Source organism: Patiria miniata, unplaced genomic scaffold (genome assembly GCF_015706575.1).
Source record: "Patiria miniata isolate m_02_andy unplaced genomic scaffold, ASM1570657v1 HiC_scaffold_26, whole genome shotgun sequence".
In the NCBI taxonomy this organism is placed as follows: Eukaryota; Metazoa; Echinodermata; class Asteroidea; order Valvatida; family Asterinidae; genus Patiria; species Patiria miniata.
Window position 1 is genome coordinate 7197739 of NW_024037065.1, and position 16724 is coordinate 7214462.

At 40.5% G+C, this 16724-nt stretch overlaps 1 protein-coding gene across 1 annotated transcript in view; it reads right to left on the bottom strand.

The window, feature by feature from the left end:
• The window catches only part of LOC119733923 (prokineticin receptor 2-like), a 51245-nt gene extending 35532 nt beyond the window's left edge, over positions 1 to 15713 (bottom strand). Inside the window, exon 1 of the mRNA XM_038207286.1 lies at positions 15289 to 15713. Coding sequence (XP_038063214.1) covers positions 15289 to 15713 — 425 coding nt within the window. The remainder of the gene's footprint in view (positions 1 to 15288) is intronic.
• Between the last annotated feature and the right edge of the window lie 1011 nt (positions 15714 to 16724).

Consider the following 16724-nt stretch of genomic DNA (forward strand, 5'->3'; position numbering starts at 1 on the left):
AAACAAACCAACAAACCAACAAACCAACAAACAAACCCGCTGATGAAAACATGATGGAAGTTTATAATACTGTTATCTTCAAGGGAGTTTTTGAAAGAAGATAGATAAAAAAAAAACACCTAGAGCAAGTAAATTGAGAGAACATGTTGAAATTACACGGTTGATTTCCACCCACCGACTTTCCCTCTAGTATATTTCCTCCCTATTTTCACACTTGGTTTCCGCAGGTGTTCGGCTGCATATCCCCGGCTCTCGGATCAGGTGCAAACCCCCAGTCGACTCGCACGATCAAAATAACCTCGTCCCCCTTCTCTGATCGAATCCAATATTGGGGCTTGTTCCGTGTGATTTGATAGCCGATTTGAGCGCCTAGAGCAAGCTGTTGCATTGCGTTAAGTGATTTCGCCGCTGGTATCGCGTCTATAAGCTGATATCGTTATATACGGAAGCGCCCGACACACGCACACAAAATTGTCCCTGGAAGTTAATATAATAATGGTCCCGTGACGATTCCTGTCGATTCGGGCCATTCTCGTATCAAAAATAGGTTATTGTTTGCGAAGGCAAAAATAATACCTTTTTTTTTTAAATCTTTTTCTTTCTGGGTGTCCTTGAATTTGTTAAATTAACCACGTCTACGTTTTAGCGGGGCCTAATGTTACCTCCACCAAGGAGGTTATGTTTTCGGCTTTTAGTTTGTTTGTTTGTTGGTTGGTTGGTTTGTCTGTTAACCAGATAACTGAAAAAGTCATGGAAGGATTTGCATAAAACAGTTTTTAGGGGTGGTCCTTGGTACAAGTGCACATCGATTAGATTTTGGAAGTGATCAGGATCTGGGTCTGGATCCAGGATTTTTTTTAAGGATTCTTCACAATTGAAGCAAGTATTTCTTTTGGGTGTACTGGCAATATGACACGGCATTGTTTAGCCTCGGCGCAGGTTTGCGCACTCCGAGTGCTTCCTAGTTAATTCCTGTTGTTACGGGGGAATGGATAGAGATAACAGTAACTTGGGAATATTATAAAACCCAAAAAATAATAATTTGATTTTCTCATAATTGATAGATCGAAGCAAAAACGGTATTTGTTGAAAAGTTCATAATTCTAGATTTATGAATGTCGTCTTCGGAAGCAGCGTAGGACACACAGCATGCAGCACAAACTGAAATTGAGGTTTTTGTTTAGTAAAATATAATAAAGGTGAGACCTTCTTTATCCATATTTTCCACTCGAATGATTACATACCTCAAGAAGAATTTATTGAATAAAATAGAATCTGTCTCAACTTCGTTTCAAAGGACTACTTAAACCAATATTAGACGCTCTTTTACTGGAACTTGCTCTCAGTGCGTTGATTACATAATGATTTCAGTTTTCAATGGGTGTTCAAGGATTGGGGGAGGAACATGTTTCCCCCCCCCCCCCCCAAAAAGGAAAGTGTTTGTCGTAGAAAGTAATTTAAAAATCGGAGAAATCTTTGCAATTCATCTCATTTGGCTCTTTTGTTTTATTTGTTTTAAAAAAATGCAATTGAGGGACAGGGAAAAGGGTAAAAAAGAGCGCCCCTGGCCAACATGCAGGCATCTTCCTTGTTTCCATCTTTATTGTTTGCAGTTTCTTCTTGCAAATTCGAATATTCATTCAATTTCCGACTCGAAAAAACTAGGAGTTGCTTCGTACCTTAGGCACCAATTTAAAAAAAGAAGTATAGTTTAGGCACCAGACTATCATTACAGCATCTCATTATAATAATATTCAAGATTTGGGGCATATGCAATTAATGATTCCAGTATAGCTGGACGAGATGGCAGCTGTTGGTATAGCGTACTGCTAAACGCAATGGGGACGAGGTTGAATCCTGCCTGGTTTCTGACCCCAACCTCGTCCCCATGGCGTCGAGCAGTACTCCACACACTAGCTGCGCTCTCAACGGGTTACTAGATCATTTGGATGTTCGAAAATAAACCTTGGAAATAAAAATCACCAAGTACACGATAGGAATCTGCTACTTGCTTTTACGGGATTGAATCAGAATACAGGACGCAAGTTTCCCTACCAGAGTCTATACTATAATTGTCTCGAGTTTAAAGTAGACCCAAGGGAACAGGGTAGCTCTGACGCAGTTTGGAGTCAGGTCTGGTGCCCTTACCGTCACATAGTTAAATTATAGCTAATAATTATTCCCTACGATAGTTAATTTTTGACAGTTCACTGGTTGCTCTTTGACTGGGCATCGCACGCCATGGCTTGATAATTCTGTCAACGGACGACAGGTACACGAAAAACAGGCCCTAAAACAAACCCGTACGCGCGTGCTCGGGAGTCGGTAGGCGTAATATTCTCCCCATCGCGAGACCTCCTCAACCGCCGATGAGTGCGCGTCCTATGTACGCGGCCGACTGAAAATGTCAACATGGTTACCAAAGACGAGAAGAACTGAAGAAGATTGAAAATGCAGCCGGTAAAGCGATCGGTTAGCTCGCCCGTCTTCCGCTCTTGTTTGCTAGGTCACTCCACTATTTTCTTGGAGTCGCACGGCAAACGCACCGCTTCTACCTTTAGTCCCACAATTCCCACTGGGATTCTAGACTGCCTCTGAGGGATGTGTATCGAACGAAATGGAAAGCGAAAGAAACACTTCAAACCTCAGAGTTTCAGGAGGAAGAGAAATGTCAATACAATCTAACTCATAGTTTCACCATCATTTAGATGTGGACAATTTGTGCAGTGTCACACTGTGTACATTTGCTTGGTAATGTAGCGGGAGGCGAAGACTTGTTATCAGCGCGTCAACCATTATCGAATGTTCCGTAGGCCTATCAATAATGGTCACCGTTCTTCAAAGACAGCAACAAGCGATACATCTTGGCAGTGGGGCCCATCGTTTGCCATCCTTCCCCGCTAGCGTCCTAAAAAAAACACGCCTGAAACAAACGTTATCTAAATGGAACATGACATACACTGGAACACTTTTTTTTCGAGAGTGCACATTTCCATTCCTATATATTGCATTCAATTTTTTTAGATAGACGTCTCTTTTTGGTTATTATTTTTTTTATGCAAAGTGCACTTTATGCTTAAACATTTACATTACAAAACAATTATACAGGGTGACCCCCCAAAATTGCAACCCTGAATCATTCGCCTTTTTCGAAAACGTGATCTGTGAATTTTTATGTTTTAGATATCAGATAAAAGCCGAAAGCTTTTTCTTTCAAATACTGGGAAAAAAATAATGAAAACAGTACATTGAATTGCTGAGAAAATGCCAATTATGTAAAGAGAAGTGATTCTTCATCCGTTCAATCAAACAGTGCTTCGAGCAGTAAAACATGTTACTGTAAGCCCACTGTGCAATTGTCATTCGTATATATTTTTTTGTCATATTTGTGATGCTGAAAAGGTTTAAAATAGGACTAAAAGGATAAGATACCCGTTCAGTTGGAAAAAAAGTATTTCCATCAAATTCATTTGTGCTCTTGTCATATTATTATATGTGCCGTGTTGTTTGTAAGGATTAGGACACAATGCAGAAATATGTACAGTGTAAACCCTCATGGTATGCCATTGGAACGGATGAAAAATCACTTCTTTTGCATATTGGCATTTTCTCAGCAACCCAATGTGTTGTTTTCATGATTTTTTTTCAGTATTTGAAGAAAAAAAACGTCTCAGCTTTAATCTGATTTCCAAAACATAACTTTTCTCCGATCAAGTTTTTGAAAAAGGGCAAATGTTTCAGGGTTGGGAGTCACCCTGTAATGTCATTTAAGGCACACACACTATTCAATTTTCAAATTGTGAACCAAACATTTGCTCACTGAGAACAATTGTCTATAAAGTTTGCTCATTGACTTAGTATCGTGTACTGGGTCAACCATAAATCACCACAAACAGAAACTTTACCTCAGCAAAAAAATAATAACTCCATATCCCGGCTTTAGCAGCTGAAACAGTAAACATTTAACCTTGAATGACATCACAGTTTTGCTCATGAATATGGAAATTTGCATTAGCATAAAACCAAAAAAAGTTAAATGGGACATTTGAAATTTGAAAGGATTGCTTTTAAAACAAAAATGTCTATGTCACGATCTCTGTATGCATGTACAGTTAGACATAGTAATGTCTCATAATATCAGCGAGAGGATTGGTTTTTGGTCCAAGATTGGTACCTGACCACTAAAAGCGTAAATGATCCGTGTCCGGGACCAGGTCTCGGGGCGATATCGAGTGGGGGTTGGGGCGAAGCAAGGAGGGTGGAGAGAATTCAACTCAGCAACCAAACTCCGGGGAACACCGTCAGTAACTCGGTATAAGACATAGCTCGCGGCGTTAATGTATCTGCGTTCAGATCAATAGATACGGAAAAGTCACATCATATTTCCTGGACTTTAGATAATTTTTGTCTTCAATCCCGTATGTCAAAACAGCTTTAGGTGTTAGATAGACTTAGATAGTCTACACCGCTTCTGCTTGATCGAATGTGGCTTGCAATTCTTTTCTCAGTGTCCATGTTTCAGTCTTTTACGTGTAATCATCTTCATTAATTCCCTTGACATTGAAAAAAAATTGGCAGGAGATCGTTTCTCCTATTTTCTAGCAAAGGATCCAAACACTAGCGTAATACTGTAGTTCAGCAGATTGGTGATAAGATTGTTCATTTCGATGACAAAAACATGAAATTGGGCACACACAGTATGTCATGGGAAAGATATTTGGCTATTGGGCCATCGCAGATTTGCCCTCTGAAAAAAAATCATAAAATAACAAGCACTTTTCAAATTGTCCAAAACGGTGGCCATTGCATGTTATCCTATGATATTTTTTGTGTTCAAGTGACAAATCTGCGCTGGCCCTATAGCCAAAAAATCTTTCCCATTGTATACTCTGACTACCTGTGCCAAGTTTCATGCTTTTAATTTATCATGAAATGAACAATTCTATTATTTGGGCACCAATCTGCCTGACTACTGTGGAGATCTGGGGATTTCATAATGAGTTAATCTTGGAGATTTATGTTTCATGAAGTCCTGACCCAGACACGAACTTCAAGCGTGATCGGGAGTAATTGCCCGCAAGTGCTGAATTACAAAGCGTTTTCTTGACGACACTGCCGTTGGCCGCAGGGTGACCGTAAGGTCATGGACAAATTCTGCTAAATGCAATTCAAAAATCTTTCAGATTCATCACAAATCTGCCAAATTCCCCAGAAATACTCGAAATACACTATAAACACCTAAAATCACATGTAGATGTTGTAGTATTGCCTTAATTAAGGTTCAAATTACTTTATAAACAATCTACAGTAACATAAAGATGTTATGAAATTGCGTAAATTTCAGGATGAACGCGGTTGCGTCAAGACAAAGTCCGGTTCCCAGTGAACCTCAGCACCTAGACCAGCCGACCTGTCCCTTTATGCAAGGGTTTGTTTGAAAAGATTGAAGCGTTTTTAAACAAATATACCTTTTTTCAAATTTGTTATGTTTTTCTGTCAAATATTCATGTTTGCAGAATTCTGCCAGAAATCTGCCAAGAAAAATCCATTCTGTCGAAATTTCTGTCAAACTCGTTGTTTTTTCCAAAAAAATATCTCAAAGTTAGCCGAAAATCGGCTAAAACGGTCACCCTGGTTGGCCGGAAGTGGCTTACATTGTATACATTTGTATACATTGCACTTGCAAAGAACATATCAATAAGGTAGTTGTTGCGGGACCGCACATACCCACAAAAGAGATTTTTGCCACAAGGTGCTACCCCAACACAAGGGCGGATCCAGAACACAATTTTGGGGGAGGGCCACCCAAAAAATTTGGTCCCCCCAAAAAATGGGTCCAAAAATTACGGCGTGGGGTTCGGGGCCCGCTTAAGGGCCCCGAAAAATTTTTGGATTCTAGATGCTCTGTGGTGCGAACTGAGGCAATTTCTGACCACTTTAACCAATGTTTTTTGAGTTTCGTTTTTTTTTGGGGGGGGGGGGCATGGCCCCCTTTGGCCCCCCCCCTGGATCCGCCCTTGCCCCAACAACTTACCTTGTTATTACCCTTCACCATGCAAACCTTCAAATCTCAAAGAACATATTGCACGTTTTCGGCGACAGTTCACGCTTTACTCCTGCAGCTCGGAAGCAAGGTCTGTTTGCTGTGATGGCTCCTTTTGGAATAACGTAGCTATCGGAAGTTGTTATTATATTTTTGGGCCAACTTTAAGACGTCAGGCAGGGCAAGACTAAACTATGAAGTTATGTCTTTTACTAGTATAAATATTTGTACTGAGTGAAAGTCTTACTTTGTGCAGTATAAAATGTAATTTTGAACACTGTGAAATCTACTTGTTGCGCCACTCACCCACTCACTTGCAGAAAACAGAAAATGTTTTTTTCTTTTTGTTTCTTTGAAAGTTTTTGACTAATACAGCAGGGCCAACCACTATATTAACAAAGCAACCAAAAATGACGTGGAAGTCTCCAGACTAAAGCTGGTTTGGGGTTAGTAAATCTTTTACCATTAGAACAAATAGGAACTTGTGACATTTCCATCAAAAAGTCATGATATCACTTATAGGATGTAGAGTTGAACTGTCACATAATAAAATGAAAATATCTCAATTGCACATGGAATTAGTGATTAAAAAACCAGACTTCTTGTTCATCATTCTCCTTGTTGCATATACTGTAGTATCTCGAGAACTTTTAGGCGCCATGTTGTACATGACCCATGCATTCGGCAACAGATTAATATATATTTTTACTCAAAGTTGATCTCCCCGTAATGTTTTTGAGTAAATGTCAGACTGTAATTTGTTTTTAATTTCTATTTCCCATGGAATAGAAAACTGTACTTTTAAATCAGACATCGAACGAAAAAACATACATTGAACAATTTCGAATTACATTCAGTGGGACCTTTTGTTCGTTAGTGGGGCAAAAAGGCAACCATACCAACCTCTTTCAACGTCTGCAGACGCCCAAAATAGGAAAGTAGCTTTATTTATTTTTTTTTTAGTAAAAGAAGAACTAACAGACTGAAAAATTTGTAAAGGAAAAAAATCAATTTGTCGAAGAGCACGGAAGGTGCAACTTATGTCCCACATCGTTCAGGATGAAAGTTTGTTTGAAGAGGATTACATAAAGCCTCTGGATATTAACAGAAAAAGTCATGGAATTTACGTAAAGGTCCGAGGAATTCAGCATCAAATTCAACAATACGTCCTGGAATACTCCCAATTTGTTACAAAACGCGTTTTAAACGAAATAATGTTAATTGGAAAGAGCATTTAAAAGTAGGCGCAAAACGTCTACACAACCATCCTTTAAAAAAAACTTTTGGGGGTGTGTTTTTCTTGCGAGAACGAATTTTAGGGTCAAATTTTGACTCAGAAATCGAGCTGACGGGTGCATGCTGCAAGTCGTGAATCCTGCCGGACATGTCCCACCAGTGCATTACATTTTTCGGACCTGCTAGAAACAACATTTGTGTATTGAACTATGTGTATTATGTGTCACGCACACACAACGAATACCGCACTTTAATTTGAGACGGCTGGAAATTCGTATACCACAACATGTCTGCAGCGTCCGATGCAAACAACTGTGGGTTTTTCGTGTCTTTCCTCGGGAACGGTAAGACATTAAGTAAGTTTCCTTTTAACCTGACCTTTGAAATATGACGAATAAACAATCGAAAACACACAATTTTCGGGGGGGTTCAGGCCGTAATGCCCCTTTAAACATTTTCCAAACTTGAGGGTAGACGCCATCGTAACCCTGCTGCTCCTCAAACCAATCCCCGCAGGAAATGAGCCACCAGAGAAAAAAATGAAGAAATAATTGCCGATAACTGGTGTCATATATCGCCACCAAAATCAATCATTTGGGGAGGCGAATTACAAGTATGTGCTGTGTACATATTAAAACATTGTTTATAGATACAGTACAGGACTGTCACTTTTGGATGCAGTAAACCTTTTTTTAATTGGAGGATGCAAAACCGTACATTGATTCCAAAAACAAACATGTTCTCTAGTCACTAATTAATACGCCATCCACTTGACGAAAGCCCATGGCGGTCATGTTTCTCTTTCCGATAGTAGAGATATGATTGTTTGCATTTACAGCGGTGTACCGGCTAGTCCTTTCTGAATTTGTTTTGTTTCTTCAGGTTGTTTATTTTGTATGGGCTCTTTGTCTACACAGATTGTTCCCCACATTTCCCGCGGAGGCCACCCCGGGCCAATGGACCGATCTAGTAAGCCCCGCCCACTGCGCACGTGGGCAAATTAACACGTGCTCCTCTCCAATGCCACACTGCTTTTTCCTGCCGCGCGCATCATACGCGCGTGCACGCGCACGCACGCATGTCGGGCTTTTGTGCACGCATGTCGGACATAAATCACGGCTGTGATTGGTCAGAATACCATGGGGCGGTGCTTACTGGATCGGTCCATTCCCGTACTTTGTGTTTGTCTAGCCGCCACTGGCGTAACACAGCGGTAGTATTATAATGTATCTATTGAGAGCTAAATGGTTGCAAATTTGCTGGCGAGTTTTGCAAATACATTATTTAAAAGGTATCTATGTACATTTGGCAATATTTCGGAAAGATATAATGTTTGTAAACTGTTCACCCAATCCTTCATTTCCTGTGCCCAGCACCTTCGAATTAAGGTACACCAGACAGTAAACTTGTGTACCTTAATTCGAAGGTGTTGGGCACAGGAAATGAAGGATTTGACGTTTACACGTGTAAACGTTTAAACGAAAAAACCTAAATCCGTTTACACATTTTCCAAAACGTTTAAACTTATTAATTATCAAAAAAGGAACCTACGTTCACGCGATCTACATTTGAGTTAAACATACACATCACAAATCATTAACCACGGTTTCAAACCTACTTAATTTTCAAAACCTTAGAAGCCGGCGCAGTGTTTAATACAGTTAATCAATGTCCGCTATTTATGTCAATCGGTGTCGATTTATCGAGTCAATCACGCCTATTTGCAGACATGATGGGCAAGCGTCAGCCTTTTTAAAATGGTTTAAACGGTTAAACGGTTCTTAAACTATTTGTTCAACGTTTACAAAATCAAAACGCAAAGCCACATCTTTATCAAGGCACCCTATGTATGTCTTACATTTACCGAGAAAATGTTGAAAAACCCCGCTTGTTAACATCTAACGTGGCAGTGATTTGTGGCCTTGTGATTCAGATTGTAAACAAAAGACTGGCGCCGCTTCATTAAAGTGTGCCAAATTCAGTGTAAGATATCAAGATATCACACGTGTTTGAAGACCGTTTTGAAAAAAAAACATGCGCAGCTGGAGTGACGACTATACTTCAACGGCTCCATTTTAAGGGCCATTGTGTATACCTAGTATTTGACTATAATTACATGAAAACGGCGTATGTCCAAGATATATAGCTGTGCATATATTTTGTACTTTTAACCGATCTTTTCCAACTATTATCATTTCATTGTAAGCGAGTTTTCGAGCCTAAATGGGCACTTTATCTCGAAAACATTCCTTTATTAAGGGAACGGCGCGAAGTGTACGGGGACAGGAACGGAGTGTCCATCTCTCTTTCGTTAGCGATTGGGCCAGACTCATAGCTGCTGTGGGAGGATCGCCACACCTCCTCCACAGCGAGTCTGTTACCTTCCCAGCATTGAACAATGCCGGTACCCATTTAATACCTGGGTTGAGAGGAGTAATTGAGGTAAAGCGCCTTTAATACTCAAGGGCACAACACGCATGGCCACGACGGGGCTCGAACCCACAATCTCACGATCATGAATCCTGTGCTCCACCGCTAGACCACACGTGCCCGCTAATTATAAAATGCTATCAATGCATTATGCATGCGTTCACAAGGAACGCGATGTTAAAACTGTTTTAAGATATTGATTGTCTTGATATTGCCTTTGTCTTAAGATTTGAAGAAAAAAAAACACCTTGACGTTATTGATCTTATTTACCACGTTAACTAGATTTATGCAGCGACATGAGGTGTGGGCATTTATAAGACTTTGCATCGTTTCATCCAGAACGGTTTAGCGGAAATATAATCCCTCCTTGTAGTGCTATCGTAAGCACTTGAAAGTTTACTCCTAATTCGCTTTCAAGTTGAGCTATATTCCTCTCCCTTGGTGCCAGTTTGGTAAGGCAAGAAAACACTTGTCAAAGCATATCACGTTTCATAGTTTGACAAGTCATCATGGATGAAAATACGGAAGGATGGATGGAAGACCATCGACATGCCCCGTCCAAAAAATCATTATACCAACATATCATAAAGAACGACGTTTATTCGTTGAGTGCTGGAAAACCGATTTGTGAAAGGTATGCAGCTTCCCTAAGGTCAACTGTGGATTCGATTAGGCTTCAGCACGACTGCTGGATGTCTTCTTTGTTATTACAGACAGAAAGCTTTATAAGAGCCATTTTGTTTATCTAAGAAATCTTAAATTCCATCTGAGGACATCAAGGGAGTGGTTTCCTGCATTTATTGCATGGGATAGTCAACTTTAACATCAACTTTACAAATGTTATATCGTTTAGTACTACTCACATTCTCGTCAAAAGTCACTGGTTATGATGCAACTTACAAAATGTGGATGTATTGGTACCATTTTACAGGCTGAAGTTTGGATGGAGAGTCGAACTTTTTCTAGGTATGCAGAAAACAAACTAAATCAAGCAAAAGATATTTAATATCCTAGTTGGCAAAGTATCTGCATAAGCCTATCTGATATCCCTGCGGTAACGGATGTGATAACGCTGTAGAAATATTGTTATTAAGGTTAGTTCCTGGTTATTACATTGAGTGCATTTCATAACTTGATCGGATTATCAACATCTTTATAAGAGCTTTCTAATCGATTTATCAGTGAAGGTTTAACGGCTGATTATAGTTAATGGAGGCGGTTGAATGTGATATCCAGTCGATGGGGACACTGACACGACAGGTCTAAAATGGTTTCGATCAAGTTCTTCTTGTTATACTCCTATTACAACAAAGTACTGTGACAAATTTGTTTCGAGTCAACGGTAAGAAGTGACACTCGGACCTACACACTGATAACAAAATCTCGACATGCCGACCAGAGAAGCAGAGTTCTGGGAAACGACGGAAGTCTTCTGTTGTTATTAGGATAACACACTGTCTTGTCATAACAGTAGAAGCATATTAGATCTCTACTCCATCCTGATGTTGCACATAGTCTGAGGCAGAGGATCAGACGAAAAAAAATCTCAACATAGCCAAGAGACACAAAATATGTTATTTTACTGTCTTTGTTATTTCCTTATCATGTGTGTTCTCATTTTTTTGATACTGTGTTTTGGCTTCAATCTTCTGTGTATATGCATGTCCTGCCCTGTATGTTTGTTTCCTGTTTCCGATTTGCATGAACATTTTTGTAGAGGTGGTCCTTGGTACAAGTACAAATCGATTAGATTTTGGAATTGATCGGGATCTAGGTCTGGATCCATAACGTTTTTTAAAGGACTCTGCATCATTTATGCGAGTATTTCTTTTGGGTGTACTGACAAGGGAATGGCAGAGAATTATTCAGTCTTGGTGGAGGTTTGCACTCTCTGCGTGCTTTCTAGTTTGTTGTTCTGTGTGCTCAGGTCTGTCTGTCTATCTGTTTGTTTTTGTTTTGGGTCGTTGATGCTGTTGAATATGTGTCTTGTGTAAAAAATTATACTGGTGTAGCTTTTAGGCAATCTTTGCTGGCCTGCAAATGGTACAATGTATATTGTTTACTGTATCTGATAGTCCAGCCATTATCATTGCCTTTATAGTTCGTCCTTTTGCCTATTTGTTTTGTTTTGACTTTTTTTAAAGGTAATATATGTTACATGTTATAATGTATTTTGAAATTGCCATGGAATTTGATGTTGCCTAAATAAATACCTCAGTAAAATAAATAGACGTTCATGTTTGCAGAGCGAAATTGCAAACGCCTGCTATATCCGTGCTTGTAAATTTGTGACACCTTTAGAAGTTGTGACGTTAAGTACGGCACACACTCGGTCAAGGTGTTGATTGGTCAATTTGCTGCCATATTTTTGTAATACCATTTTTGGTCACCAAGAACCCCATAGAAGGCGACCATTAAATGGTCTGAATCTGGAGATCAAGGCGTAGGGTTGTTTGAATAATCTGCAGGCATATCACAGCAAGCGTAAGATGTCACAGGGTTTGGTATGACAAGAGTTAATTGCTTTCCATGAGCTATCAGTATCCCTCGCGACTCAAATATCGTTGGGTATAAGTGGGGCACCTGGACTTGAGTCCAGATATGAAAACAGATTGTAGTTTCTGTTATTGACAAGTGACCTATCTCTTAGAAATACCTCAATGGTCGTTAAATATTAAAACAGATGTGAGACATTTTGGCAACATGAGACGGAACTGGGCACAGGCCGTAGTTGAGAAAAATTGCAAAACATGCATGGTGGTGATTTCGTTAGATTTTCAATCGTCTTTGATATGTTTACTACACATCTGTTAAAAATAATATAAAAAAGCCATGGAATAAAGGTGTTTTAATGGGAAAACCTATTACCCATCTTTCAACCTTTTTGACCACCAAACAGTCGAAACTTTGAAGGCCTTTTTTTCCGGACTTTACTTTTTTGACATGTCGATAATGAATGCATACTTCAAATATCTATAACTTGTCAACGGAATGTCTGAGTACAGTGCAACAAACAAACACTGTATCTTACTCTCTTTCCTAATACCCACAAACTGTGATTTGACCTCTGCCCAGTTGTGCTGCATTTAGGCAGAATGCCTCACATATTTGCACAGTTTCATCTAACGGAGCACCGTGGTCAAATGGTTGCGATGTTTGACCCATGTTCAATTGCGCGTGTTTATGGTGTAAATCGAGGACACACACGTACAATATCATTGCCGAATCGAGGACAGAAACCGAATCGAGGACTCCTCGGTTGGAAAACGTGCATACAAAACCAATGAGAGCTGTTGCGAAAAAGTACAAACAAAGGAAAAGGGAAGAAGAACAAAAGAAAATCCTCGCTTTACACCATAAACAAGCGTGTATGTACATGGATTTGTACCCTGTCGGAGAACATGGCACTTGTGTTCTCTGGCAGGGTACTTTACAGCAATTGCCCCTCTCCATCCAGGATTATAAATGGGCACCTGTCAAGATAGAGACCTGATAGCGTCGATGTGGAGCTGCTGCAGAAAAAAATGGTTCTCATGGCCTGATGCAAAGGGATTATATTTGTGAAGCGCTTGAGACTTTGAAACAAAGCGCTATATAAGCATTACATCATTTATAAGAAAACAAATTCATGTACTAATATATTAAAAAGAAAACCTAATAATCCTTCCAAATTTAAGTAAATATTGTCATGGCGCTAAACTAGTGATGTCGACAAACCTTCACACAATAATGAAAATGAAAAAACCTACATAGTACAAAAATTTCTAAATTATATCGATATCCATTTCTCAACCTTTTAATCATCCTTTTCTGAATTTCGTTTCTTTGTTTCCAAAACTGTTAAATTTTAAAAGCATTATTACAGCATCGGCCGTTTTGTTAAAAGCATTATTACAGCAGCGGCTGGAAACCGGTTGTAGTCACGTTTTGGTCGCATCTCTTATTTTTTTTACATTATTTGTAACACGCACATCGCACGTGAATGTCTATAATTTAGAGCAACCGAAGAAATGCACGATCACACTTATTTCTTTCTTTCCCCGAGGATAGTAGGTGTTGTGCTGAAAGATAGAGGGAAAACATTGCGCACAATGTTCTAAACAAACTTCCACTCAAAGTGAAAATAACATTGCTTTTTGGTAAGAACATTGAATCTACGGAGAAACAAGTTCGTCAACTATGGTCACTGAACCGATCTATTTCCGATGTTTAATTGTGTATCAGGCACTTCAGATGAGATCGCACAGTGTCGACATAATTATATTCACCAACTGTGTTACTGTTTTTAGCTGCGGACGTCGTCTCTCTCCGTTCGTTCAACTTCGTTGGTTGGTTAGTTAGTAACAAACGTTTTAGTGACAGCATTGCATGGGTATAAATCACCTCGTCCCTCAGGCCCTGCCAATGGGTATATATCAACTCCTGCCTCAGGCCCTGGTCCTCGTTTGTGTCACTTTAATGGGTCTCCAGTGAGGGAGAGCAGAGTTGCATTATCGAGGTCACTCATTTCGCATTACACACTGGCACTGTACTCCTGCAATTGGGTGTTCCATCAACTATGGAGCTATAAAAAGCTCCATGCACCAATTGACGTTCAACAAATGGGATATCCTTTATTTCAGTTGACAGTCACGACCAAGTGAGTAATTGGGCATTATAAGAACAGACTTTTACATTTACATGTAGAATTGGTTATATCGCTGTAAAAACTGACTGCACCTCATGTACCTGTGCACTAGCACATTTGTGTCCCAAAATCATGAACACTTGATAAGGCTCTTGACAGGAAACTGAGGCAGTTGAGGTTTTATTTGCAACAACACAAAAGTGAAGCTCAAGCGCATGAGGTGTTAGGGAAGTTGCCGGTTATGTATCACATAGTGTACTCGAAGCACATGGGGTGACAGTCGGCTTAACCTTAAGTTTGTGTTTTACCCAACGTTGACACTTCACATGCATCAACTTGTTCGATTCACGTGCATGGCATATAGCAGGTCTACGAGATCATTTCGAGCTTGTTCTTTCGAGAAGCAAAGTAAACATATCGCAGAATAAAATCACATCTTTCAATACTCTTATGCTTCGATTTTTACGTCGTAAATTTCCATTAGTTTTTACGCGATACAAAAATGTGGTATAAGTTAATTTAAAAGTTCTCAAATCAATCCGAAATCTTCAATGCAATACATTGGGGTGCGAGTCTCTGGAGTCGGGCACTCAATTGGTGTGGCCATAATATCAAACAGTTCTTTTTTTCCTTCACTTTTTGAGCCGGGGGCATAAGGGACAGACCTCGATTGGGATGGGGTGAGAACATATCCCGTGCCCCCTTCCCCTGTTTTACGTTACTAAACATATAAAGCAGGGTCTTGGTCGCTAAGGTAAGAACAACTTTTATACGCAGTTCGATATAACTAATGCGTTTTCGTTGAATTGGATATGTAAGTTAAAAACAAACACACACACACACACTTGAATAGCACCAAGATGCTTTGCCGAATTGCATTTAGCACCTTACACAGATCGAAACAAATCTGTTGAATATTATCACAATGTGGATATGACAAGGAGAGCCTACCTGTCGACTGCGATGACGAAGAGTGTGTTGATGGAGACGTAGATGGACACGAACTTGACCGTGCCGACGAAGGAGCACATCCAGGAGCCGAAGACCCAGTCCTGGTGGAGGTAGTAGTGGAGAGTGAAGGGCACGCTCAGCACGGCCATCAGCAGGTCCGAGAAGGCCAGGTTAGCGATGAAGAGATTGGTCACGCTCCGCAGCCGCTTCTGCGTCAGCACGATGAAGCAGAGCAGCGAGTTGCCCACACCGCAGATGACGGTCACCGAGCTGAAGACCACGAGCAGGAAGACCTTGACGGGAGGGGGCACGGGGGGAAGCAGGTCCAGGCAGTCGGTAGTGCCGCCGCTGCCGTTGAAGAAGCCATCGAACATGAAGGAAGGGTAGAGAGTATCCGGGCCGTCCCCGTTCGTTCCATTAGCCATCCTGACGATCTGAAAACCTGCAAACACTCTTGAGTACAAATCCAAGAATACAAATCCAACAAGGCAGTTGCATCCGATATTCTTGGTAGCCCTGCGTAGACCAAGTCGATAGGAGTCTTCGCCCGTTTGGAGTTCGGAAGTCATAAAATGCGCCCACTTGTACTTCAGCCGATCAGCTTTATATCAAGTAGAGACTTTCCCATTTTTAAAACTGATGTCGGTGCTTTGCTCGCGAGGATACCATTATGAAATTTAAGATGGTGCCGAGAAGGGCTGAACCGGTTCTTTTTTGTTTTCATTTTTCGGCAAGGATAGCTGAGATGCCCTCGCCAAGAGCAATTAGAACAAGCAACTGTGAGAAACCCTTCGAGTTTTTTTCTCTTTCTCAGCTGTAATAATTCGAACTTTGCCGGTGCGGTGCAATCAGAGCACACAAAGGAAACTCAACTCCGGGATTTGGGTTTCATCCAAAGAAAACACTTGCAGCTATTAGTGAAGGGCGTGCCGGTAAATTGGGCCAGAGCCAGTTGGTAGTCGCGTGCCTGCGCGGTGAATGCTCCAACTATAGTGTGTCTAAAACCGGACTCCGTGTGGCACTGCGGGACGTATGCGGTTATGTGTGGGACATGTCGCCAGTGCACAGCCTGCAGCGCAGCGGCGCTGTGCGCCCCCGCTGTCTCCTCTGAATGGTTGGTCACTTTTGCAGACCACTTCCAGATCACCGATCTCCTTAATATCCCATTGGCTGTTCAAAGTGAAGTCAATGTCCGCCATAATACCTTCCCCAAAACAATGGACATGTACACAAATATATTACTTAATTGCAACGTTTATCTATTCGACTGACCGATTATATTTATTTCTTGTTTAGAAAATAAAGAAATTATGAATAACAAATTTAAGTAATTATTGATTATATTTTGTCTTGAAATGACACTCGATTTACATACTTTAAGAAGGTCATCTTATTTGATTATATGAAGGGAGGGACTTGCACTGGTTCCCGACCTT